At 47.5% G+C, this 26,366-nt stretch overlaps 1 protein-coding gene across 1 annotated transcript in view; it reads right to left on the bottom strand.

Annotated features, from left to right (window-relative positions):
• RFC2 (replication factor C subunit 2) overlaps nt 1–21,076 on the bottom strand; it is a 22,213-nt gene extending 1,137 nt beyond the window's left edge. The window contains exons 1-10 of the mRNA XM_022588091.3: nt 20,948–21,076; nt 18,231–18,300; nt 16,037–16,078; nt 15,631–15,737; nt 11,974–12,075; nt 10,578–10,678; nt 3,263–3,420; nt 2,948–3,013; nt 2,143–2,223; nt 834–947 (exon numbers count right to left, since the gene is read on the bottom strand). Of these exons, the coding sequence (XP_022443799.2) occupies nt 834–947; nt 2,143–2,223; nt 2,948–3,013; nt 3,263–3,420; nt 10,578–10,678; nt 11,974–12,075; nt 15,631–15,737; nt 16,037–16,078; nt 18,231–18,300; nt 20,948–21,054 (948 nt within the window). The 5' untranslated portion in view covers nt 21,055–21,076. The remainder of the gene's footprint in view (nt 1–833; nt 948–2,142; nt 2,224–2,947; nt 3,014–3,262; nt 3,421–10,577; nt 10,679–11,973; nt 12,076–15,630; nt 15,738–16,036; nt 16,079–18,230; nt 18,301–20,947) is intronic.
• Between the last annotated feature and the right edge of the window lie 5,290 nt (nt 21,077–26,366).

Consider the following 26,366-nt stretch of genomic DNA (forward strand, 5'->3'; position numbering starts at 1 on the left):
ATGCTCACATATTGCTGATACAAAGGCAAAATTCTATAGCCACTTTGGAAAAGTTTGGAAGTTTCCTATAAAGTTAGCCCTTCGATTACCATTCAACCAAGGAATCTCACTCCTGGGAAATTACCCAAGAGAAATGAAAACTGGGGTTCATGTTCACACCAGTTCATGTACACAAATGTTTATAGTGGTTCTATTCATTGTCACCAAAATCTGGAAACTCAAGTGTCCTTCAACTGGTGAACAACAGTGGGATGCCCACACAAGGGAACACGACTCAGCAATGAAAAGGAAGGACCCACTGACATAGGCAACAAGGTGAACAAATCCAAAATGCATTAAGTGAAGTGAGAGAAGCCAGACATAAAAGGTTACGTTCTGCTTGATTCCACTTGTATGGCTTTCTGGAAAATTCTGTCCCCCAAACAGAAAAGAGATCAGTGGTTTCCAGGTGCTAGGGGGGACAAGCTGACTACAAAGCAGCCCATACATTTGGGGAGATTACAGAGCTGTTCATATCTTGACTGTAGTGGTGTTTACAAGACTGAATGCTTTTGTCAACAGAATGCACCCAAGAGGCTGAATTTTACTCTATTTAAATTACACCTCAATTAATCTCACTTAAACAACAAACAAATAAATACCTCTCTCATAAAGAGAGTCATTCCAAGGAACACTAGGTCACTGCCTGGCAGGACTGACTTAAACAAACCCCCAGCCCCCAGGATGACCGGCCATTGACTGAGCATCTTCCAGGCACCTGGCCTGTGAGTAAAACAAAACCTCAGCGTGGCCCACATTCTTGACGAGAGAAGCATTGCGCTACTCTCACTAACCTTAATAAACTCCAGTTTCAAGTATTCTGCCATTTGGAAGGTTTTACACACTCGAAAAATGTTGCCAATGATGTCTTCTGGGGAATAGCCAAGATGCCACAGGTGAGCGAGGATCTAGACAAAAGAAAACACACGGAGGCCGCGTAACTGTGTGAACAAGGATACTGGGGGAAGTGAGGTCAAACCCACACCAGTCTCAGGCCCGTCACACAGCTGGGAGCAGACAGGCCATCTGAGACAGCACGAGTGCTTCTAAGAATCGGCCCAACGCAGCGGCCCTGCTGGTGGGCCGCACCCTTTAGGTCATGTGGGGTGATCGATCTTCCCAGCAGGCAGAGATAGTATTGCAAATGTTTTAAACCATACTGCAAGACGGTCTACCACCATACCCTGTAACGTCTTTATCCAAGGCTCTTAAAAAGACTTTTTAATCGTCCCAGTAAGCACCCCAGAGCGTCTGCTACGCTCTCTAGGCTGCCACTCTTATTAATGAACACCCCCGGGACGATTAGGCCTGAACAAATCCTGGCCAGGGCAGAGATGACCGCAGTGGTTTCAGCCTCCTGCCTTCTCAACCCCAGGCCCCAGTTCCAACGCTCACCCCACCCCCACTGCGGGGCCTGGAGTCCTTGGCTCCCTGGGGCAAATGCAGGGGGTGGGGTTAGCCCCGTATCCATAAATCTGACTGCGTCCTTCAGGCCACGTGCCTGGGTCTCCCTGCCTTGCACGCCAGTTTCACGAGAGGTCGAGCTCTGCCCTAAACCCACTCAGCTTGTAGCTTAGTTTGTTGGCAGCATGGGGAGGGAAACCGGCTGCAATCAGAGCAATGGCCTCAGATCACATCAGTGCCCCCCATGTGGACTTGAGGGTCACCGACACCCCAACGATGCCCACTGGAATCTGCTCATAGGACCAGGCTCTGGGTCCCAGGATGCCCATTCCCAGCCTCTTCAGGAAGATAGAGGGGGACGGCTCCCCTCCACAAAGAGAAAGATGGCTTTTCTCTACAAAGCAAGGAATTGGGCTGTTCTTTCCTCATGTCCTAGGAGGACAAATTCCTCTTGCAGAGAATATAATTCGAGTAGAAAGGCATGACTTTGAATTCCAGGTCTATTACTTTCAAGCAGTGTGATTTAGAGCAACGAGTTTAGCCTCTGAGCCAGTTTTCTCACCTGTAGAGGGTACCCAACTCCCAGCATCAGTTAAGAATGAGATGGAGCAAAGTCCCCAGCACAGGGAGCGCCCTCTCTGCCTGGCTCAAGAAGCGAGAGGTTCCCCCCCAGCGTCAGGAAAGGGGGAGGAGACCCACCTTGTAGGCCTCATCGATACTGGCGCTCACACAGTGCTGGATCATCTCCTTCACCAGCAAGGGGTGGGGCTCGTCACAGACCTGACCAAACAGAAGAGAGAGGCCGGTCTGGGGCTGAGGGGGGCCATCCGAGGAGGAGCCCTGGCAGACCCACGTCTGGGCAACCTAGATACCCACCATCTTCACTTGCTGTTTACATGGAATTCTCCAGCAAACAGAACCAGGTTTGGGAATGCCTCTCTCACCACCAGAGTCGTCACCAAACAGAGTTCGGTGTCGACCAAGTGCGGTGAGGGAAAGCCTCTGACATCATCATTACAGATTTCTCACACAAGGTGAATTCACAGGAGCCAATGAGGAATGTACACGCAAGGGGCAGCTTCAAAGCCACGAGTCACCTGTCTTACATCACTGGGAAGATGACCTGCCCAGTGGACTCTCTGAACCCACTTAAGAACTGGGAGGTCTTTGGGGGCCAATCTCCCACCTGGAATAGGAGCAGGCTTGCCCTGGACAGGGCCCCCAGCCTCAGCGTGATCTCGGGCCTGCTTCCTCAGCCCCAAAATGATGAGAACGTCTGTGAGCAGGGATGTGTGAGGGCCCAACAGGACACACGTGGAAGCCCCGGGCCTGCCGCAGCAGCGGGGCACGTCCGCCACCCACACCACACCACAGCCAAGCCCCTCCTGCTCTCCGCAGGGGCGAGCCTGTGCCCCTCCTCCCAGCACCGCCCACCCGCCCTCCTCTGCTGGCCCCGGCAGGTACACGATGCTCTGTCGACTGTGATGCCCACGCCAGCTTTTACCTTGAACACATTCTCACTGTTGATGAAGCCGAATCCCGAGAAAGTGGACTGCAAGTTGTTCAATGCCTGTCGAGGAACAGAAACAAGGCCAGGGTGATCTTCAGTCTCTGCCCGCCCCACCTCCCGTCTTGGGATCCGAACTTACCCCCCTACTTGCAGGCCTGCTCCCCACTGGCCCGAGGCCCCACCAGTGTATCGGGTCAACGTTCCCCAGTCTGGCTACACTCATCCCCAGGCAGCAGTCGCCCCCCTCTCCCCCCAGACGAGGGGTGCAGCAAGCCCGGGAGGCCGGCGCCCAAGCGGTGGCGCACGCACCTGCCTCATGTCACCCTGGGCGGTGAAGAGGATGGCTTCCAGGCCATCGTCCATGTACTGCACCTTCTCCTTCTCGATGACACAAAGCAGCCTGGCAAGAATCTGGGCGTCGGTCAGCTTGGTGTAGCGGAGGACTGCGCACCGGGACTGAATGGGCTCTGCACGAGACAGGAAGAGAGTCAGGCTCCCCAGCAAAGCACGGCGTGACCCCGTCGGTCCTTCAGTTACTCGGAAGCAGCCGCAAGAGCCACGTGGCCCGGCCATGCTGGCACCACAACCCCTGCCCAGCAGTGCTCAAGAGAGACTTGGCCAACAGGGCTCAATTTCAAAATATCAACCAATAGTGGCCTCAGCTAGGACTGCCCAGGCTGACCTTGGCTGGCCAGGGCTTCCAGAAGGGGGAAAGATCCTCCAGGATAGAGACAGCCACGTGCCACAGCCCACAGGAGAGTCAGTGCACGCGCAGGTAGACTCCTGAACCACCGGGTATGAGGCACGTCTGGGCCCTTCTGGGCAGGTCACGACCCAGCCAGTCTGGGGTGAGAACAGGGCACCTGCGTGGCTTCTTTAAGCTTCCACGGGAGATTCTGATGCACATGAGAACCACCAGATGGACGAATGCCGGATTCTGGGTGCTATCCCTGACCTTCAGTTCAGACCATGACAACAGCATCTCCATGATCTCCGCGCCCCGAGTGGGTCTCTGATCCATCGTGCTCTGCTGCCCCACTGGCTTTCCTCAAAATGTGTTGACCCGTCATCACCTCTGCCTGCCCAGGCAGACCCTTCAACTGCCCACCAAGGTCACAGTACAGACCACCTCTGACCCTCCTACATAAAATCTTCCGCAAACCTCACCCGTCTCTCCTCTCCTAAGCCCGCGTGCCTCCCATGGAAAAATCGACCTGTACTCTCCTGGCAGCTCTTCCCACCCAGGATGTCCTTTCCCAGCTTCTCCCCACTTAAATCACAACCGTCATTGAAAAAGCTCTTCTCCCACCCTCCTCCTCGTGGAGCCGGCCCAGACCACCCCAGACTGAAGTGACCGCCCCTCCTTTGCTCTCACATACACTTTCAAGGAACATGTTCCTGTTCGTTTATTTGCATTAAAGAAACCAGTTACCTCCCCCAGGGATGCAGTGGACGAACACCACGACCAGTCCCCGGCCCCTCAGAGCTTAGGTTTGCCGGGGTAGAGGAGTGAGCATCAACAGGGACGTTCCCACACCCTGGGACAGGGCCATGGAAGAGGTTTGTAGGAACGGCTCCAGGAGCCCAGCCAGAGAGCGATCAGCTCAGTGGAGGTGAGTTCTGAGCTGGGCCTTTAGGGACGAGCTTTCCAGGCTGGAAAGGCGAAAGGAACAGCACATTCAAAGGCAAGAGTGATGAAAGGGCACAGGGGCTTTGGGGAACCGTGAGGCACTGTGCAGCTGCATCACACAGGGTAGAAGGAGATGAGGCTGTGGGTAATGGGCTCCTGTGTGCTAGGATGGGGGCGGGCGTGGCTGTGTGGGCAATGAGGGACCACTGAAGGGCTCAGTGGGGGAGTGGCAGGGTCAGACCTGTGCTGAGAAGACCCCGGCAGCCAGCTGGTGACTCAGGTGCAGAGAAGCTGCAGGGACACTGCACCAGTGAAGGGGAGAAACTGAGGCCAGACCTAGAGTGAGGGAAGGAGGGGTAGGGGCTCAAGACACTGGGGAGGTGGGATGACCTTGGATCTGATTCTGGTGAGGGGCTGGCTGTGGTGGTGAGCAGAAAAGGGAGGACCTGAGATGGCTCAGGGCTTGCTGGCTTTGGGATGCACCCCCCGCCTTGTGTGAGCCCCTGATGGGCAGGGACAGAGCCTCATACAGGTCTGTAGCCTCCACTGTGCCTTGGGTAGAGGAGATGCTGTGCACATAAAATACTGTGTTCAACATCTATCCAATGGATGAGACGTTTCAAAGAACGGCTTTCCTAAGAGCTCATTTCAATTTATCTGGAATCAGGAAGATTCATGACAGAACCTTATTTACATATTTGGCTTAACAGCACAGACAAGAGAAAGACCAATTCGAAACGGGAGTTCTTGGGACTTCCCTGGTGGTCCAGTGGTTAGGACTCTGCACTTCCAATGCGGGGGGCCTGGGTTCGATCCCTGGTCGGGGAACTAGGATCCCACGTGCCACGCTGTGCGGCCAAAAAATAAATAAAACAAAACAAAACAAAACAAAAAAACCACAATGGAATTCTTATCTAAAAGCAATTAATATGCAAACTACACTAGAAGTTTCCTTTCATAGATTTTTCTCTTTGGAGAAGTACCAAAAGCTGTGAATTCAGATACACGTCAGAATAAAGCAGCCACAGCCTTCCTCCAAGAAAGCAGAGCGCTCCCTTAACTGGTGTAACTCCAGGAGCTAAGGTGAGGTTGTTACTGACAGTTTCAAAAATCAGCTCTGCAGTGATTTGATCATGAACCATCTCCTCTAAAGCTAAGCAATACATTTCTTTAGAGATTTGGTTTACATGGTTCTTATATCCCTTTAGAAATTAAAAAATAATCAGAATGCTACCGATATAGACCAGAAAAATTAATTTCATGAAAAGGGAGGGCCAGACCTTTCTCCACCAATAACTGCAGTTTCAAATCACAAAACAGACCCATCCACGCATAGCCCTATGCAAAATGCACTGGGGGGATGGCTTCACAGGCGAAGTCTATCAACCATTTAGAGAAGAGCTAACACCCATCCTTCTCAAACTCTTCCAAAATACAGCAGAGGGAGGAACACTCCCAAACTCATTCTACGAGGCCACCATCACCCTGATACCAAAACCAGACAAAGATGTCACAAAGAAAGAAAACTACGGGCCAATATCACTGATGAACATAGATGCAAAAATCCTCAACAGAATACAAGCAAACAGGGCTTCCCTGGTGGCGCAGTGGTTGAGAATCTGCCTGCCAGTGCAGGGGACACGGGTTCGAGCCCTGGTCTGGGAAGATCCCACATGCCGCGGAGCAACTGGGCCCGTGAGCCACAATTACTGAGCCTGCACCTCTGGAGCCTGTACTCCACAACAAGAGAGGCCGCGAGAGTGAGAGGCCCGCGCACCGCGATGAAGAGTGGCCCCCGCTTGCCACAACTAGAGAGAGCCCTCGCACAGAAACGAGGACCCAACACAGCCATAAATAAATAAATTTAAAAATTCACGACATATGTCAATATTAAAAAAAAAAAAAAATACGAGCAAACAGAATCCAACAGCACATTAAAAGGACCATACACCATGATCAAGTGGGGTTTATCCCAGGAATGCAAGGATTCTTCAATATACGCAAATCAATCAATGTGATACAGCATATTAACAAACTGAAAGAGAAAAACCATATGATAGGGGCTTCCCTGGTGGCGCAGTGGTTGAGAGTCCGCCTGCCGATGCAGGGGACATGGGTTCGTGCCCCGGTCTGGGAAGATCCCACATGCTGTGTAGCGGCTGGGCCCGTGAGCGATGGCCGCTGAGCCTGTGCATCTGGAGCCTGTGCTCCGCAGCGGGAGAGGCCACAACAGGGAGAGGCCCGCGTACCGCAAAAAAAAAAAAAAAAAAAAGATAATCTCAATAGATGAAGAAAAAGCTTCTGACAAAACTCAACACCGATTTATGATCAAAACTCTCCAGAAAGTAGGCATAGAGGGAACCTACCTCAACATAATAAAGGCCATATATGACAAACCCACAGCCAACATCATTCTCAATGGTGAAAAACTGAAACCATTTCCTCTAAGGTCAGGAACAAGACAAGGTTGCCCACTCTCACCACTATCATTCTACACAGTTTTGGAAGTTTTAGCTACAACAGTCAGAGAAATAAAAGGAATCCAAATTGGAAAAGAAGAAGTAAAACTGTCACTGTTTGCAGATGACAATACTATGCATAGAGAATCCTAAAGATGCTACCAGAAAACTACTAGAGCTAATCAATGAATTTGGTAGAGTAGCAGGATACAAAATTAATGAACAGAAATCTCTTGCATTCCCCTACACTAATGATGAAAAATCAGAAAGAGAAATTAAGGAAACACTCCCATTTACCACTGCAACAAAAAGAATAAAATACCTAGGAATGAACCTACCTAAGGAGACAAAAGACCTGTATGCAGAAAACTATAAGACACTGATGAAAGAAATTAATGATAATACAAACAGATGGAAAGATATACCATGTTCCTGGATTGGAAGAATCAACATTGTGAAAACGACTATACTACCCAAAGCAATCTACAGATTCAATGCAATCCCTATCAAACTACCAATGGCATTTTTCACAGAACTAGAACAAAAAATTTCACAATTTGTATGGAAACACAAAAGACCCCAAATAACCAAAGCAATCTTGAGAAAGAAAAATGGAGCTGGAGGAATCAGGCTCCCGGACTCCAGACTATTCTACAAAGCTACAGTAATCAAGACAGTATGGTACTGGCACAAAAACAGAAATATAGATCAATGGAACAGGATAGAAAGCCCAGAGATAAACCCATGCACATATGGTCACCTTATCTTTGATAAAGGAGGCAAGAATATACAATGGAGAAAAGACAGCCTCTTCAGTAAGTGGCACTGGGAAACTGGACAGCTACATGTAAAAGAATGAAATTAGAACACTCCCTAACACCATACACAAAAATAAACTCAAAATGGATTAAAGACCTAAATGTAAGGCCAAACACTATAAAACTCTTAGAGGAAGACATAGGCAGAACACTCTATGGCATAAATCACAGCAAGATCCTTTTTGACCCACCTTCTAGAGAAATGGAAATAAAAACAAAAATAAACAAATGGGACCTAATGAAACTTAAAAGCTTTTGCACAGCAAAGGAAACCATAAACAAGACGAAAAGACAACCCTCAGAATGGGAGAAAATATTTGCAAAGGAAGCAACTGACAAAAGATTAATCTCCAAAATATATAAGCAGCTCATGCAGCTCAATATCAAAAAGACAAACAACCCAATCCAAAAAGGAGCAGAAGACCTAAATAGACATTTCTCCAAAGAAGATATACAGATTGCCAACAAACACATGAAAGGATGCTCTACATCACTAATCATTGGAGAAATGCAAATCAAAACTACAATGAGGTATCACCTCACACCGGTCAGAATGGCTATCATCAAAAAATCTACGAACAATAAACGCTGGAGAGGGTGTGGAGAAAAGGGAATCCTCTTGCACTGTTGGTGGGAATGTAAATTGATACAGCCACTATGGAGAACAGTATGGAGGTTCCTAAAAAAACTAAAAACAGAACTATCATATGACCCAGATATCCCACTACTGGACATATACCCTGAGAAAACCATGATTCAAAAAGAGTCATGTACCACAATGTTCATTGCAGCTCTATTTACAATAGCCAGGACATGGAAGCAACCTAAGTGTCCACTGACAGGTGAATGGATAAAGATGTGGCACATATATACAATGGAATATTACTCAGCCATAAAAAGGAACAAAATTGAGTTATTTGCAGTGAGATGGATGGACCTAGGGTCTGTCATACAGAGTGAAGTAAGTCAGAAAGAGAAAAACAAATACCGTATGCTAACACATATATATGGAATCTAAAAAAAAAAAAAATGGTTCTGATGAACCTAGGGGCAGGACAGGAATAAAGACGCAGACGTAGAGAATGGACTTGAGGACACGGGGAGGGGGAAGGGTAAGCTGGGACAAAGTGAGAGAGTAGCATTGACATGTATACACTACCAAATGTAAAATAGATAGCTAGTGGGAAGCAGTTGCATAGCACAGGGAGATCAACTCCGTGCTTTGTGACCACCTAGAGGGGTGAGATAGGGAGGGTGGGAGGGAGATGCAAGAGGGAGGAAATATGGGGATATATGTATACATATAGCTGATTCACTTTGTTATACAGCAGAAACTAACACAACATTGTAAAGCAATTATATACTCCAATAAAGATGTTTTAAAAAAAAGATAGCACAGCTACCTTGTTTGGTACCACTCAGTTGTTAGTTAGGGGAGCAGGGATTTGATTTGAAATCTGTTTGCTTACAAAGTTCATGTTGTTTCCAGTTAAGCTGCTGATCTGGAAAGTTGAACATTATTTGGTAAAATCTGGACTCTGTAGTTTCCCTACTCTTGCCATTACCTGTAGATAGAATTTTGACTTCTAGGATATTGTTCATTTCACTTTTACAGTAAAATTTATAATAAAAATTTAAATTAAAAAAAAAATGCACTGGGGGGTGGGGGCAGTTCTTTAAGTATAACACGGCTCCCGCCCTCCCAGACCTGTCCTACCACTGGTAAGGAGACAAGCAACATACGCGGCCATAAATCAAGACCTTTTAGCACAGTTTCCTCCACTGCACCATGGGTGTCTTGAAGGTAGAGAACGTTTCCTGTTAAACTCTGTCTGCTCTGCACTAGCCCGGTGCCCGACACCTACTAGGAACAGAGTAGATGTTTGTGGAATAGATTCATGACCTGGGGAAGGTCAAGGGCCACGAGCCCACTGGGGCTGGAGTCAATGACTTTGGGGGGCATCATGGTCGGTACCACGCTTGTCTGGGTGGAGGAGCCGGACGGTTGAGCTTACACAGGCTGGGGGTTAGCGGGGCGGATGTGAGGCAAGGACAGAGGGACAAGAGAGCTGTGAGAAATAGTCAGAGAGAGTGAAAAAAAGCTGGGCTGTGCTCACAGTCTGTATCAGAAAGGGAAGGATGTGAAACCAGCAGGAAGTTGAGACACTGAGGCGGGAGGGCTCAAAGCAGTGAGGAAGAAGACAGACTGCTGGGAGGGAAGGAGGGGGGGAGGGAGGGGGCTGGAAGGACCAACGCCAGGTCAGGAAGATGAGCGTGCGAGGTTTCACAGGGGAGGCAACTCCTGGTAACGACAAAACCCAGCATGCAGACACACTGTGTGCCAAGTGCTCCGGACACACAGAAAGCGCAAGAGCACATCTGCGCGGGGGCCGTGACCGTGACACTGCGCACGGGATACCAAAACATCACACCTGCCTGTGATCCAAGAGTCAGACAGACCTGGGGTTCCAATCCCAGCTCTTCGGCTTGCTGTGAGACTTTGGGCAAACTATTCAACCTCTCTGAGCTCCATGTTTTTTTCATCTCTAAGGTGGAGCTAATAATACCTCCTCATAGAATTATATAAGATTAAATGAGAAAGCGGACTATACAGCGCTCAGCCCACGGCAGGTGATCAAAAAGCCCCTTCTCTTCTGCTGCTAAAGAGCCAACGTGAACAGCACGTGGACCCCGAGCCATGCAGAGCTGACCCTCACCTATGATTTTATCCGAAGCATTACAAGCAAGAGCGAAGCGGGTCGTTTTGGAGTAGATTTCCATGGTTCTCCTCAAGGCTTGCTGGGCTCCATCAGTCATGCTGAGAAGAAAAACACAAGGGGCGGTTTGCAGCTGGGACCCAAGGTCCACAGGACACAAATCCCCTCCTACGGACCCTGGGAAGCCTACACTCCTGATTGGGCATGCTCAGTCTCTCTCCGGGACCCCGTGTGGGTCTCACGCAGACAGGCTGCACACGGACAGAGCAGAGGCCCTGCAGGCAGGCTGCCTGGGCTCACCTCAAAGCTCCTTCATCCAGTCCTGTGGGACCTTTAGGCAAATTATCTGAGCCTCAATGTCATCGCCTATAAGGAGATAATGCTACTGCCCACCTCAGAGGGTTGTTATGACAATTAAATAAAACAGTAACATGTAAAGTGTGTAGCAGAGCACCTAGCATAATGCAAATGCTTACAGATACGTGCTGGATCAATGTTAGCGGCTATTACTGCTGTAAATAATGTTACAGTAAAATGGTTAAGGTGTATCCCCACTATGGAACAAAATGGAACAGAATACAGCAATTAAAACCTATGTTCAGGGCTTCCCTGGTGGCGCAGTGGTTAAGAGTCTGCCTGCCGATGCAGGGGACGCGGGTTTGTGCCCCGGTCCGGGAAGATCCCACATGCCGCGGGGCGGCTGGGCCCGTGAGCCATGGCCGCTGAGCCTGCGCGTCCAGAGCCTGTGCTCGGCAACAGGAGAGGGCACAACAGTGAGAGGCCCGCGTACCGCAAAAAAAAAAAACAAAACCTATGTTCACAACAAGATTACAATAACATGGAACTCTGCTTTTTGCGTTAAAACGCAAAACCAGGATACAAAAATTATAATTATTATGATCTCAACTATGTAAAAATGCACAGTGTAGAAAAACAGGAGATAAAATAAAGCAAGAAATTACCCATACCTTTAAAAGTTTCTTCAAAGAACATGAGTTACTGTTATTGTTCTAAACGGCGCTTAACATTTTTTCATTTATACTGATAATGATTGTGCAATGTTGTGAATGTACTAAATGCCGCTGAATGGTACGCTTTAAAATGGCTGAAATGGTAACTTTTCTGTTAGATATATTTCACCACAATTTAAAAAATTCATTTAAATTATGCATGTAAGTGATGCTGGAACAAACACATTGACTGTCTTAGACAAATGTTTGTAAATTACTTAATTAAGATCAGGTTTAGGGCTCAGGCCTCTATTAAACCTCTTTTGAAGATGTGATAAGCAAATCTGTCACAGAAGTGCAAAGGTGAGAGCGTTTCCTCCTGATTTAATACAGCCAGATAAAAGACTTAGAGATCAAGGTAAAAAATTCTTGGCGAAGCACTCTACCTGTCCGCTTCATCCAGGATGATGATCTTGTGTCGCCCTTTGGGAAGGGTGACTTTCTGTTGGGCAAACATTTTGATTTTGTTCCTCACAACGTCAATGCCCCTGAAACAATGAGCCACAATATTATTGTCACCTTCTGAGACCAATTCACTCACCTTCACGGGGACTTTTAACCCTCAGGACACCATCATGGACCCAACTTTAGTTTTTAAGTTTCTTTTTGGGCAATCTAACTATTTATAAGGATTGTCATTCATTACTTTTATTCCTTCTTGGAGGTCTTCAGAAGAACAAAGGAAAAAATTTACTTACTTTTTAAAAACAGAATGAAACTCATTTTATCTTGCAATTATCATACGGGTCCATTGGATTCTTTATAATCTAAGATACATTTTGGGGGTCTCAGTAATCTTATGCTTCCTGTATCTTAAAATGTTTGCTACTTCATCATCCTAGTACTTATTTCATCATTACTCATCAATTATTCCCAACTATGCTAAAAAAGACTAAAATAATAAAATGAAAGAATGATGGAAATGCTTAGAAGATCGATGCAATATTCGGAAAAACTGTTACTACTGCCTCATCCTTCGGTTTTTTATTGTTTTGTGAGGTACTACATTATCTTTCTGGAAGATACAAAAGTAGTTCAGATACACCATCTGAAAGCTTTCATTGACCACAGCCAAAAATTCAAAAATTTTTCATTTTCTACCCATAATGTCACAGAGAAAAGAAATGACAGTGGAAGATGTCTCATCATTATAAGACAAGTCAGAAAATGAAGTAGAGAGACAGCAGGATTCTAGACTCTGATGATGCTGATGGTGAAATAGATCACATAAACAAAATTTTAGACTACGAGTCTTCAGATGCCAAAATCCTCCATGAATTTTCTCAAACTTAAGAATCAAGGCGTGAACATATTTCTAAGGACAAAAACGAAACATATTTTCACCCAGTTAGTCACTCAACAGGAAGGACTTAGCTCTCCAATGTCTTGTGACAAGAACTTGGACCATCCTGTTTTGCTAAAAGAACATGTGACAGGACTTCCCTGGTGGCGCAATGGTTAAGAATCTGCCTGCCAATGCAGGGGACACGGGTTCGAGCTCTGGTCTGGGAAGATCCCACATGTCGTGGAGCAACTAAGCCCTCAAGCCACAACTACTGAGCCTGCGTGCCACAACTACTGAAGCCCATGACCCTAGAGCCCGTGCTCCATAAGAGAAGCCACTGCAATGAGAAGCCCGAGTGCCACAATGAAGAGTAGCCCCCGCTCGCCGCAACTAGAGAAAGCCTGAGAGCAGCAACGAAGACCCAACACAGCCAATAAATAAATAACTGTATTAAAAAAAAAAAAGAACATGTGACAGTATTCGTTCATCTTTGATATTCGAACATCCACATTTACAGGGTACAGTTTGTAACTGATCAAAAGCTGAAGGCAGGTGTGTATAATAAGGTTCCTGGAAGGAAATAGATGATAAAGGAACCAAAAAAAGCCATTGTATGGATCCCTCTAATAAATCTAAAATTGAAAATATTTGCAATTATGGGCCATTCTCTCTTCAACAAAGTTAAGAGCCACCAAAATTTTCTGCTGGTATCTGCTATCTGGAATCGGCATTTACAAAACGGCTCAACTGCAGGCGTGTTCATGGCATCCGATGAGCTGTTAGTTGTATTCACACGACAGAGCCCATTTCAGGTCTGTATACATCATCAAAACCAGGAAAACGTTGCAGAGTAGAGAACCACGTCCTCAGGGAATAACCAAAGGCAGACTTTGCAGACATTTTATTCAACAGGTCCTCATTTTATAATCCTCTACTATCCCATGTCTAAAAAGTAAACTGGGGGAGTTCCCTGGCAGTCCAGTGGTTAGGACTCGGCTCTCTCACTGCCATGGGCGGGGGTTCAGTCCGTGGTCGGGGAACTAAGATCCCACAAGCCACGCTGTGCAGCCGAAAATAAATAAATTAATTAATTAATTAATAAAAGCAAAAAGGTTAAGATGGTAAATTTAATGTTAAAAAAAATAAAAGTAGTAGGGACTTCCCTCGTGGCGCAGTGGTTAAGAATCCGCCTGCCAATGCAGGGGACACAGGTTCGATCCCTGGTCCGGGAAGATCCCACGTGCCGTGGAGCAACTAAGCCCGTGTGCCACAACTACTGAGCCTGCGCTCTAGAGCCCATGCTCTGCAACAAGAGAAACCACCACAGTGAGAAGCCCGTGCACCTCAATGAAGAGTAGCCTCCGCTCGATGTGACTAGAGAAAGCTAGCGTGTAGCAATGAAGATCCAACGCAGCCAAAAATAAATTAAAAAAAAAAAAAGTAAACCAGCAGCCCACCTCCATTAGGATGGTTACTAACAACAACAGAAAATAACAAGTGTTGGTGAGGATGTGAAGAAAAGGGAGCCCTTGTGTGCTGTCGATGGGAATGTAAAATGGTGCAGCCACTAAGGAAAACAGTACGGCGGTCCCTCAAAAATTGAAACATAGAATTACCAAATAATCCAGTGATTCCATTTCTGAGTCTATATCTGAAAGAATTGAAAGCAGGGTCTCAAAGAGATATTTGTGCACTCCTGCTCATAGCAGTATTATTCACAGTTCATAATATTCAAAAGATAAAAGCAACGCCAGTGTCCATTGTCAGCTGAATGGATAAACAAAACATAGTGGTATATACCACTCAGCCTGAAAAAGGAGGGACATTCTGACACGTGCTACAACATGGAGGAACCTGAAATATGCGTGAAATAAGCCAGTCACAAAAGCACAAATGCTGTATGATTCTACTTGTGTGCGGTTCCTAGAATAGTCAATTCATAGAGACAGAAAGTCACATGGTGGGTGCCAAGGGCTGGGGGAGGGGAATGGGGAGTTGTTGTTTAACGGGTGCAGAGTTTCTGTTTGGGAAGAAGAAAACAGTTCTGGAGATCTGTTGCACAACAACGTGAATGTACCCAACGCCACAGAACTGTACACTTAAAGATGGTGAAGATGGTAAATTTTTTTTTAAATAAATTTATTTATTTTATTTATTTATTTTTGGCTGTGTTGGGTCTTCATCACCGCGCACGGGCTTTCTCTAGTTGCAACGAACGGGGGCTACTCTTCGTTGCGGCAGGCAGGCTTCTCATTGCGGTGGCTTCTCATTGCGGTGGCTTCTCTTGTTGCAGAGCACGGGCTCTAGGCACGCGGGCTCAGTAGTTGTGGCTCACGGGCTCTAGAGCGCGGACTCAGTAGTTGTGGCGCACGGGCTTAGTTGCTCCGCGGCATGTGGGATCTTCCCGGACCAGGGCTTGAACCCGTGTCCCCTGCATTGGCAGGCGGATTCTTAGCCACTGCGCCGCCAGGGAAGTCCCAAGATGGTAAATTTTATGCGATGTGTATTTCAGCACAATTAAAAGTAATTTTTAAAATCTCCATTAAAAAAAAAAAAACTAAACCAATAAGTCAAGTGCTTACGATGCCACATCAACAAGCCAGCAATCCCCATTCTCTTTCATTGGAAAGATTAAAGGAAAACACAAAGCCAGCCAAACAAGCTCTATAAGTGCTACAGAGACCTGAAAAATGTTGTTTCTATAACAGCTCAAAATGTAAAACACTCGCCACCCTTCAGGCCTAACTCCCAGGTGTACCTGTCATTTGAGGCATTGAGCTCCAAAACGGCATCCTTGAAGGCCGGGCCCAGCAGGGCTCGTGCCAAACACAGGATGCTGGTAGTTTTGCCGGTTCCTGGGGGGCCCTAGGAATGAGATCTCCAGTAAGTGCTTCAAGCCAACAGAATGAACGAAACGAGAACTCCCGATTTACTGCTCACCACTCTTTGTGCTCAGCCCCTGCCTAGAGCCCTCCCAACCCATAGCACACACCAAATCAGTACAGCAACCAACCCGCAGGCCTGACCAGTGGGAGGTGGGAATGGTATGGGCTCTGGTGGTCATGGGCTTCTCTGAGGAGGAAGCTCTGTACATGAGAAAGCGCTTAAGAGGGGGCGAAAACGAGCCTCCAAGATGTCCGACAGGGCCAGGACCCAGTACTCACAGCAATGATGATATTGGGCACATTCCCTTCTCTTGAAAAGACCTGAAGGAAGAAATGCTCGTTAAAACTGGTTCATCTGCAAACTTGAGGAGCCAGGTCTCCCCAACCACACAGGCCCGTGTAGCAAACATGGCTACAACCTGTTCCATGTGGATGCCCCGTGGAACACTCAGGTCAACACACTCAAAACTGAATTCAACACTTTCCCCTATAAACCTGAGGTCCCCCCATGTTTCCCCTTCCATGCACTGTCAACGGCATCAACCCTCCCGCCCACACCAGGAACCTGGAGGTCACCGTCATCCCTGATTGGCCTTCTCCCTCACCCCATGCAGCCCCTCAATGACAAAGGCTGGGCCCCTCTTTCTCCTTTATCTGGAGACCACTTCCTTCTCTTCAGCCCACTGCCACTTTCTTAGCCCGTGACTTCTTTTGTAAAAATTATTTTTTTTTTAAATTTTTATTGGAGTATAGTTGATTTACAATGTTGTGTTAGTTTCAGGTGTGCAGCAAAGTGAATCAGTTATACATGTACATATATCCACTCTTTTTTAGATTCTTCTTAGCCCATTACCTCTTGCCTGCATTGCTTTCAACAGGCCATTGGCTGGTCTCCTTGCATCTAATCTTGCCCCACTCCAATCCATTTCCCATACAGTAACATAACCAATTTTCTAAAATACACATCTCTGAAAACACTCTTACCTGACTGGAACTCTTGGATGACTCAAACCCTTAAACCTCGCTCGCGAGGCCCTGCCCACCTCACCAGCTCACCCCTCCCACCCCCCAGTACATGTGCTCTACAGCCTCGTTACTTGGTAGGCTCCACAGACCAGCAGCATCAGCATCTCCTGGGAGCTTGTCAGAAATGCAGACTCTCTGACCCCACTCCAGAACTACCAGATCAGAACTTGAATTTTGACAGCATCCCCAGGCGATTCGTATGCCATCCATGTCAGTAAAGCACTACTCTGTATTCCACTCAGATGGCATTCCCCACCCCCCACCGCCATAGAATAAGCTATGCTCTCTCTCACCTCCGGGCCTTTGCACATGCTGTTCCTGCTGCCTCCCCTCTCTCCACCCCCGACCCCCCAAGTCTGGCTGACTCCCACTCACTTAGCTTTGGTGTCACTTCTTCCATTTGGGAATTAGGACTCTGTAAGCAGGTTAACTCTTCCCTGAACTAACCCACATGCCCCCAAAGCCCCTGTACGTCCCCTGGCAGAGTGCTTATCACATGGCCTGCCGACTTTAATGCTGCCCCGGTTCAACTGTAAATCCCACGCAGAACTGGGCTCAGGTTTAGTCTGTTCACCATTATATCAACAGTTCCTAAAACCGCACCGTAACTAGCCCAGAGAAGATATTCAAATATTTGCCAAATGAATAAGTCTGTAAAATAAATAAATACCTTGGTAGCTATTGAAGTCTAAGCCCCAGTTACTACAGAGACCGCCTCTGTCATGTCTCAGATAGCTGGGCTTCTAGATTCTGCCTAAAGACCTCTAGGGCTGGGAATTCAAAGCTTCCTCTACTGCTGACTGTTTCTGCTTGCTCCCGGTTTGTGTCATCCTGAAGTCGGTTGCCTTGTCACTTAGTTGCTTTAGGCAGGGCTCAGCAATTATGATGGAGAGGAAGGTGGGGGGAGTGGGGGTAGTCCACCCTGAGACCTGTTTTTATAAGCTCCCTAGCTAAGAATGGTTTTCACATTTTTAAAGGGTTGTTTAAAAAATAAACAAAGGGACTTCCCCTGGGGGTCCAGTGGTTAAGACTGCGCTTCCACTGCAGGGGGCGCGGGTTCAATCCCTGGTAGGGGAACTAAGATCCCACGAGCTGCACACGCGGCACGGCCAAAAAAAATACAGAGAATATTTGACAAAGACTTTATATGGTTTGCAAAGCCTAAAATATCTATTCATCGGCTTTTACAGACAAAGTTTGCCACCTCTGCTCTTGAAGAATACAAAACAAGTCTGATAAGCCCTCTCCAATGAGCCAGTCCTTCAAACATCTGAAGTTTCCCACCCTGTCTTCTAGATTCCTCTCCAAACTGAATGTCTCCCATTCCCTTAATTCTTCTGGATTTGTGGCCAGCCCCCAGCTCGCTACCTTGGCTGTCTTCCTCCAAATGCCTTGAGCTTATCAAAGTCACAATAATGAGATGTAAGATCCTCTTTTAAAAACTCACCTCCAGCCTGCTCACTGTGTCTTCATTCCCGACAATTTCATTCAGCTTTACTGGTCTATATTTTTCAACCCTGTTTTTAAGAAAATGCATAAAGATGTTGGCACGGCTATTTTCACGCTTCCCAAAAGAAAGCACTAAAGGGCAATTCTGGGAGCTTTGTCAAAAGATGATATACATTCAATAAAAATACATCAAATGGTTGCAGGTTTTAAATTTAAAGAGATGCCCGAGTGCCATTTGAAAAGTCAAGCGCATGAGAATTGTGCACCAAAGACTTCAAACCCGCCACAGCAGAGAAACACCTGCTGGTGCTGGAGAAGGGCCAGAGCAGGCCATCTGGAGAAATGTGACACTGTGTGGCCACACAGTCTGCCCATCACAACAGAGGTCCAGCGCACGCAGCACTGAAACCATTTGTTCTGACAGACATGGATGCAACTGGGCCCCTTCTCATCCTTTAACTGCCAGTGTCTGCAGACTTGTGCCAGGTGCCCAGCATGGCTGACTAGACAGAAACCGCAGGCCTATCCTGTGATCCTACTAGGCTGTGTGGACTGGACAGCCTAGTGGCCTTTTCAGACCAATACTTCTACTAAGCAAGCTATGCTATGAGAGAAAGTGACTTTCTCTGGCTCTGAGAATAGAAGTGGAACTAGATTTGCAATGATTTGACCATCAGACTTCCTCTGCCTTTATTATAGTCCCTGATTTACTCTTAGCTTGTACTCCCTCCAGGTACTGGTTTTGCACCAGAAGGAGCTGCATGCAAAGCTTTTTTGCCACATACTGCGGAAAACAGAGACAGCTCTCTTCCAAGGTCTGCAGATGGAGCATGCTTGTTCCTCCTCATTTATTCTTCATGCTCAGCCCCCTCCAGGTGCCAAGCGGTGTGTAAGGAGTTAGCACACTCAACGGGAAGAAGGTAGAAGGTGCAGACATGAGCAAAACATAGTTCTTGCTCTCAAGGGCTTTCCCACTAGAGGGGAGATACAGCTTGGCAAATCCCACTACAATGCTAAACTGCTTATGGAAACCATGGCCTGTGGAAGCCCAGAGGAGGGAGGAATCGCCACCTGGGAATGTTTGGAGCTGAAATCTCAGCTAGATTTTGTTCTGTTTAAATAAATTTATTTTATTTATTTATTTTTGGCTGCATTGGGTCTTCGTTGCACGGGCTTTCTCTAGTTGCAGTGAGCGGGGGCTACTCTTCGTTGTGGTCCACGGGCTTCTCATTTGCAGTGGCTTCTCTTGTTGCAGAGCACGGGCTCTAGGCGCCAGGACTTCAGTAGTTGTGGCACACGGCCTCAGTAGTTGTGGCTCGCAAGCCCTAGAGCGCAGGCTCAGTAGTCGTGGCGCACGGGATTAGTTGCTCCGCGGCATGTGGGTTCTTCCCGGACCACGGCTCGAACCCGTGTCCCCCGTATTGGCAGGCAGGTTCTTAACCACTGAGCCACCAGGGAAGTCCCTCTCAGCTAGACTTTGAACAAGGCAAACATACTACTCCTTCAGGACCTTCATAGCTGCTCCCTGACTGAAAGCTCTCTCTGCCTCCATGGCCACATGGCTTCTTTCCTCAATTCAGGTCTTTACTCAAATATCATCTCATCAGAGGCCTTCCCTGACCACCATAGCGATTTACTCCACAGAAGCTGTCACCATCAAATATATTCTATGTCTACTGGTTCATTTTTTACTTTGTCTTTCTCTATCAAATGTAAGCTCTGTGACAACAGGATTTGTTTCGCACACTGAAGTATCTTAAGCATCTAAAATCGGGTCGTGTGAAAATTATAATGCAAACCACATATGTAACCTTAAACTTTCTCACAGTCACATTTAAAAAGGTAAAAAGAAAATGGGTGAAGTTATGTTACTAATATAATTTAGAGAACCTAATATATTCAAAATATTATCATTTTCAACATGTAATCGATATAAAAATTACTAATGAGCTTTTTTTAAACTAAGTCCTTGAAATACGGCGTGTATTGTACACTTACAAGCCCATCTCAATTCGGACTAGCATCAGACCCATGTGGCTAGTGGCGGGGGGACTGGATAGCGCAGCGTAGATATTCCAGTAAGCTATACTGCCCATCATTTAGGTATCTGGTCTCGCCAAGAAGAGGGGTGGGCTGGAGGGATGGGAATACGCAGCGGACAGGGAGGAAACCATTCCCACGCCCGGTGGAGAGTTCCGAGAGGTGCGCACAGGGAGTGGAAACCGAGTGGAGAGCCTGCCCTACACCTGCGCCTGTTGGCAGGTGACTTCCCAAGTCACCTTTCCTCCCAGCTGCCCAGGATGTTGCTATTTAAAGTGAGCTAGCCACGGAAAACAGGCGGGTGCCTTCACACCATCCCGATTCCGGATCTGCGTCCGACACTTCCCGCCGAGCGACCATCAGAGTCGCGGCTGGCACAGCGCCTGGTGCACCGTGGGTGGTCGCAGCGAGCGGCTATTATCACAATTAGCATTGTTCTGACCAAGACCCCGCTTCCAGAGTTCAGACTGGTCACTCTCCACACCAGGCGGGCTTAGCGACCCACATCCCTTGCCTTCTTCAAATAATAATCTACTGGACACCACCCCGGGGCCTCCTGCTCCTCTCAGGTGACCGCCAAATGAGCTCCCGCCCCTGGTTACCCCGGGACACACGGCCCGCCACTCGCCCACCCACATGTCCAGAGAACCCATCGTTGATGGCCTGGATCCTCACCACGGCAGCTCGTACTGGCCGGCACTGCCGGGGGCCTTGCTGGGGGCCGGGTCAGGGTCCTGGGCCCCGCACTCGCCACTGCCACCGCCACTCTCCTGCGCCTCCATTCTCCCGCCGCCTCTTCCCGCCTCCAGAGACCTCACCCCATGACGCCATCACGCAGGCACCGCCCCTTGCTTGCGAGGGACTCTGGGCGCGAGCGGAAGCCTTCTGCCCGCCCCTTTCTGCGCCTGCGCAGAGGGCACTGGCCTGGCGGGGGCGCTAGTTGCTATTGACGGCAGTTGCTATGGGAGACCTGGTGTACGGTCTGGGTAGTGAGTGGAAGGCGAGACCGGACCGCATCGCCTTCCGAGAAGGCTGGTCGCTCCAATAAGGGACGTTTGTTGGTTTTCGTCTTTGTGAGATTTGTCGGGGAGGCCCTCTCTGTGCGGCCCGTGGGGAACCGCTGCACGGAGGCGGGGCCGCACGCCAGACAGGCCTGGCAGGGTAGGAGCTTCCTGCCCGGTGCAGGGAGAAGCCGGAGCCTGTGGACATTCCGCCCAAACGCAGGACCTGACGGCGGACACAGACAGGGACTGATGTCCAGCGGTCCTGGACGGCGGAAGGCCGGAGCCGAGCCCTTGCCCACTTTTCCCGATTGCTCAGAATGTCCCCATGCGGAACACTAGCTCCCATTGGGTGGGCTCCTGCACCCTGGAACTTGACGTTTATTATCAGGAAATTCTCATAATGCTACAAAATGGGAATTACTCTCATTTTGCAGAGGAGGAACTGCCCCTCTGTAAAATATGAATCAGTTTCATTCCAGAAAAATAGATACTGCATATTCACAAGTGCTTTGAGTATTCCTTTGGGCTGGTTTTCTACCTGTTGAACTAATCTTTCCTCCCATTGCCTAGCTAACATAATAATAACAACTAATAAAAATAACGAATGGTGACTATATTTACTATCCTCTACTATACACTAGACCCGAGGTGGATACTCACATTACCCTCGTTTTACAGATGAAGAAACAGGCTTGAGAATGACTAATTTGTCCAGTGTCATTTGGGTTGTAAGTGGTGGAGCCAACCCACCATGTTGCCAATACAGTTCATATAAAATTCTGTTTTATTGCACATACCGTATTGCATCATAATTTCGGGATGAAATCTGACTGTAATGGTTAGGATTCTGTGATTTCACTGCCGAGGGCCCAGGTTCAATCCCTCGTCAGGGAACTAAGATCTTGCAAGCTGCCAAGAAAAAAAACGTCTGAATTGAAGGCAAGGATTGGGACCTCTTCATCTCTACCCTGTTGCTTAGCACAAGGCCTGGTGCTCTGTAAGTGTTCAATATGAGTATCTTTAATGAACAGTAGGGATCCATGTTTCCAGACCAGCTTGGGTCAGCTGTGAGGAACTGGGTTGCTTCCGTCGGAGAACTGATGAAAGCCCCACGAATGTTTTCCTTTCATCATCAGTTAAAATATGTATATATTACAGGGAGAAGACTTCTCTTCTAGGCAGTTGATTGGTCTTTCAAATAAATATGTGCTCCAGAATATATACTGCAAGTAATGTTCGTTTTCTCTTTTTATCCTTATTTTTCAATTTTCTTTCCCTCAAGAAACCCAGCCCATTATGGAAATTTATTGGGGAAGACAGTGTTGCTGTTCTATTCATTTTTCATGCGTAAACTCTGTGCTTCATCTTTCCAACCTGAGTGTTTATTTAGCTCCTTGAGGACATGGGACCTGCCCCTCGATTCCTATTTTCTTCCCTTGTATATAAACGGCATGGAATTGATGTCTGCCAGTTGCTTCTTCCAGGTATGCAGCCGGGCTAGCAAGCTCAAGACAGTGGGCACAATTTACAATTGTGTTCTATGAGCTGGAAGAAAACATGTGCTTCCGCATTCTTTTCAAGCTATTGCCAGTTGGGCAGGAACCTCAAATGACTCAGATTCTGAAGCAGTTTGTTTTAATGATGGTAATTATTTAAGTCTCCAGGTTCAAAACTAACTCAGTGTTTTTCTTCTCCCCTTTTATATGATTTGGGAAAAAATACTTGAAGTTGGCTATATCTCATCCATTCCCCTTTAAACTAACAGAGCCATCCTGTGTATTTTTAGAGTTACTATTCACAGGTCCTTTATTTCTCTGGAGGAGAAAATACAAATTTTCTTGAAATATGAACGTTTTTTGAAATGTCTCTTTGTGGTTTTCCCTTGGGATTGTTCCCATGTGGTAATATTCATATTTTCCTGAGAGTCAGCTGTCACTCACACACACACATGTCCCACCACATACACAGTTTAGAAACTAAACATTTTCAGTAAATGCAGAAAGTGGTGTATAATTCTTTCCTCTTTCCTGGTTCTCCAAAAACCCCACTCTAGAGGGGGCTTGTTGGTGTTCCCAGGACCCCGCGTTCATTGATGTGATTGGAATACCAGGAGAATCAGAAGGAGATGACCTTTGAGGCAGAACTGCACCATCAGGACATTTTTTTCTTTTTTCTAGTCTGAGCCTTCTGTGATTTGTTGGACTTGGGCCCAGACAGAGCTTAGATCTTTTTTTTTTTTTTTTTTTTTTGTGGCACGCGGGCCCCCCACTGCTGTGGCCTCTCCCATCGCGGAGCACAGGCTCCGGACACGCAGGCTCAGCTGTCATGGCGCACGGGCCCAGCCGCTCCGCGGCATGCGGGATCCTCCCGGACCGGGGCACGAACCCGCGTCCCCTGCATCGGCAGGCGGACTCCCAACCACTGCGCCACCAGGGAAGCCCCAGAGCTTAGATCTTAAAAGCTCCAGCCACTCCCCTAGGGCCACACAGCAGCCACATGGGGGGACCAAGGAGTGTTGGGGAAACCACAGGCTCTTGTAAAAGGGCAAGAGGAGTCCAAGCAAATCTTCCACTTCTCTCCTGACAAATCTGTGAAATCCCAGGAAATTGAATTCACATATAGGCTAGGCTCCCAGACTCTTATCACAAGACGAAAATTAGAGAAAAGAGGAAAGATGTCGAAAGGAAATAAAATTGAAAACAAAATCCTTTACCTAAAGCCAGAAGCTTTCAGTCAAATTTATCAAATGGGACAGGCAACAAGTCTTGGTCAAGATGACACCTTGACTTTGACCATTAAAGTACAGCTCACTTCTCACGTGACATTGCAGGATGTGGGGTTGGAAATCTGGTGGCATCTCAGGACCAGGACTGCCAGATATTCCAGCTTTCCACCCACTTGTAGCCTCCATTGGCCCAGAATGTTGAACCTACCTGATGCTGTTTGCTTTGTTTACACTGAAGTTTTAAAAATTCATTTGTTGTTTTCTAGTGGATTTCCTTATGAATTTTAGCTAATAGTGATACTATCACTGAAATAATTGTTTGCCCTCAGACACCGCAGTCTTCCATCACCGGTAGAGTTTTTCTAACATTCTCATTAGCATTTTCAATATTAAAACTAACGCTCATTATGTAGTGAAAAAGCATACATCCTAAACATATCTACAGTATAAGGATTTGTTCTCGGGAATTGCTCTGATTAGATTTGCGGGATTTGGAAGCTGGAAACCATTTAGCCTGACTCTTGGTTTCTGTCTAACAATATTGATTGAGAGCCTACAGCCGCTGTTATGGGCACTGGATGTATGAACAGGGCAAGCCTCAGTCCCTAAGGAGCTTGAAGGGAGAGAAAGGGACACCAGGCAGCCAATCATACGTTTACTTAGCTGTGATTATGATGTGTTAGAAAAAGCACTGACTGGTTGTTAGGATATCAGCCCTAGGGTACCACCTCACCTGGGAGGTCGGGAAGGGCTTTGCTGGGGAGGAAGCATTTAACCTGAGATCTGAATCCTGAATCTCTGTTGGCTTTGCCTGGCAAGCACCTCCTAACCCCCTCCTTCTCTCCCATGACTGTCTTCCCTCTCACTCTGTTTATTTCTTTATTGTACTTACCCACGATTATCTGGGTTTATTGCCTTGTTTATTGTTTGTTTCCCCTCCTAGAATGACAGCTTGTTAAGAACAGGAACTCTGTCTGTCCTGGTCATCATTTCTCCCCGTTGCCTGTAGTGCTAGCCCAGCGTAAGTGCTCCATTTGTCCTGAAGGGATGAGTGACGGACAGATGGATCTGGGATGAGCGGGTGTTGGGGTTGGAGAGAGATGAGGCCTGCAGGGACCAGAGCATGCAGGACAAGAGTAGGGAGCCCCTGGAGGAGGCTGGGTAAAAGCCACACGACCCAGTTTATGTTTCGATCACTCTGGTTACTGTGCCTCAGGTGGTCTGGAGGGAGGCAAGCGTGCATGTGGAGGAAATGCGTGCAGAACTGTTTGTGGTTTTTTGTGATCTTTTAATTTCTAATGATGATACTTTTTTATTTTTGGCCGCACTGAGCGGCTTGCAGGATCTTAGTTCCCTGACCAGGGATCAAACCTGCACCCCCTGCAGTGGAAGCGTGGAGTCTTAACCACTGGGCTGCCAGGGGAGTCCCAATTTCTAAATTTTAAACTGTAAAACATTTCAAATAGACTGAAAATAATATCCACATTCATGTACTCGCCGCCAAGACAGATGTTAACATTTTGCCTTGGGCTTCCCTGGTGGCGCAGTGGTTAAGAATCTGCCTGCCAATGCAGGGGACGTGGGTTCGATCCCTGGTCCGGGAAGATCCCACATGCTGCGGAGCTACTAAGCCCATGTGCCACAACTACTGAGCCCGTGTGCCACAACTACTGAAGCCTGCAAGCCTAGAGCCCATGCTCCGCAACAAGAGAAGACACTGCAATGAGAAGCCGACACACCGCAATGAAGAGCAGCCCCTGCTCGCTGCAACTACAGAAAGCCACGCACAGCAACGAAGACCCAACACAGCCCAAAATAAAAACAAACAAATAAATTTATTAAAAATAAATAAATAAAATAAAATGATCTTGTATAAAAAAAATTTTTTTTGCCTTCTTTTAAAAAAAAAGAAAGAGGGCTTCCCTGGTGGTGCAGTGGTTGAGAATCTGCCTGCTAATGCAGGGGACACGGGTTCGAGCCCTGGTCTGGGAAGATCCCACATGCCGCAGAGCACCTAGGCCCGTGAGCCACAACTACTGAGCCTGCACCTCTGGGGCCTGTGCTCCACAACAAGAGAGGCCGTGATAGTGAGAGGCCCACGCACCGCGATGAAGACTGGCCCCTGCTTGCCACAGCTAGAGAAAGCCCTCACACAGAAACGAAGATCCAACACAGCCAAAAATAAATTTTAAAAAAAAGAAAGAAAATTTTATGGATACAGCCAAAGCACTCCATCCTGTTCTCTCCTCTTCCCTTTTCCACCTTCACTTTACAGAAGAGGAAACTGAGGCACGGAGAGGTCAAGCTGTGATTCCCAGGGTCTCTCCATGAGGAGGGGGTAGAGTCTGGATCTAGACTATAGACT

This window comes from Delphinapterus leucas, chromosome 15 (genome assembly GCF_059928025.1).
Source record: "Delphinapterus leucas isolate spDelLeu-1000000601 "Yukka" chromosome 15, BTC_Dleu_Yukka2, whole genome shotgun sequence".
NCBI lineage: Eukaryota > Metazoa > Chordata > Mammalia > Artiodactyla > Monodontidae > Delphinapterus > Delphinapterus leucas.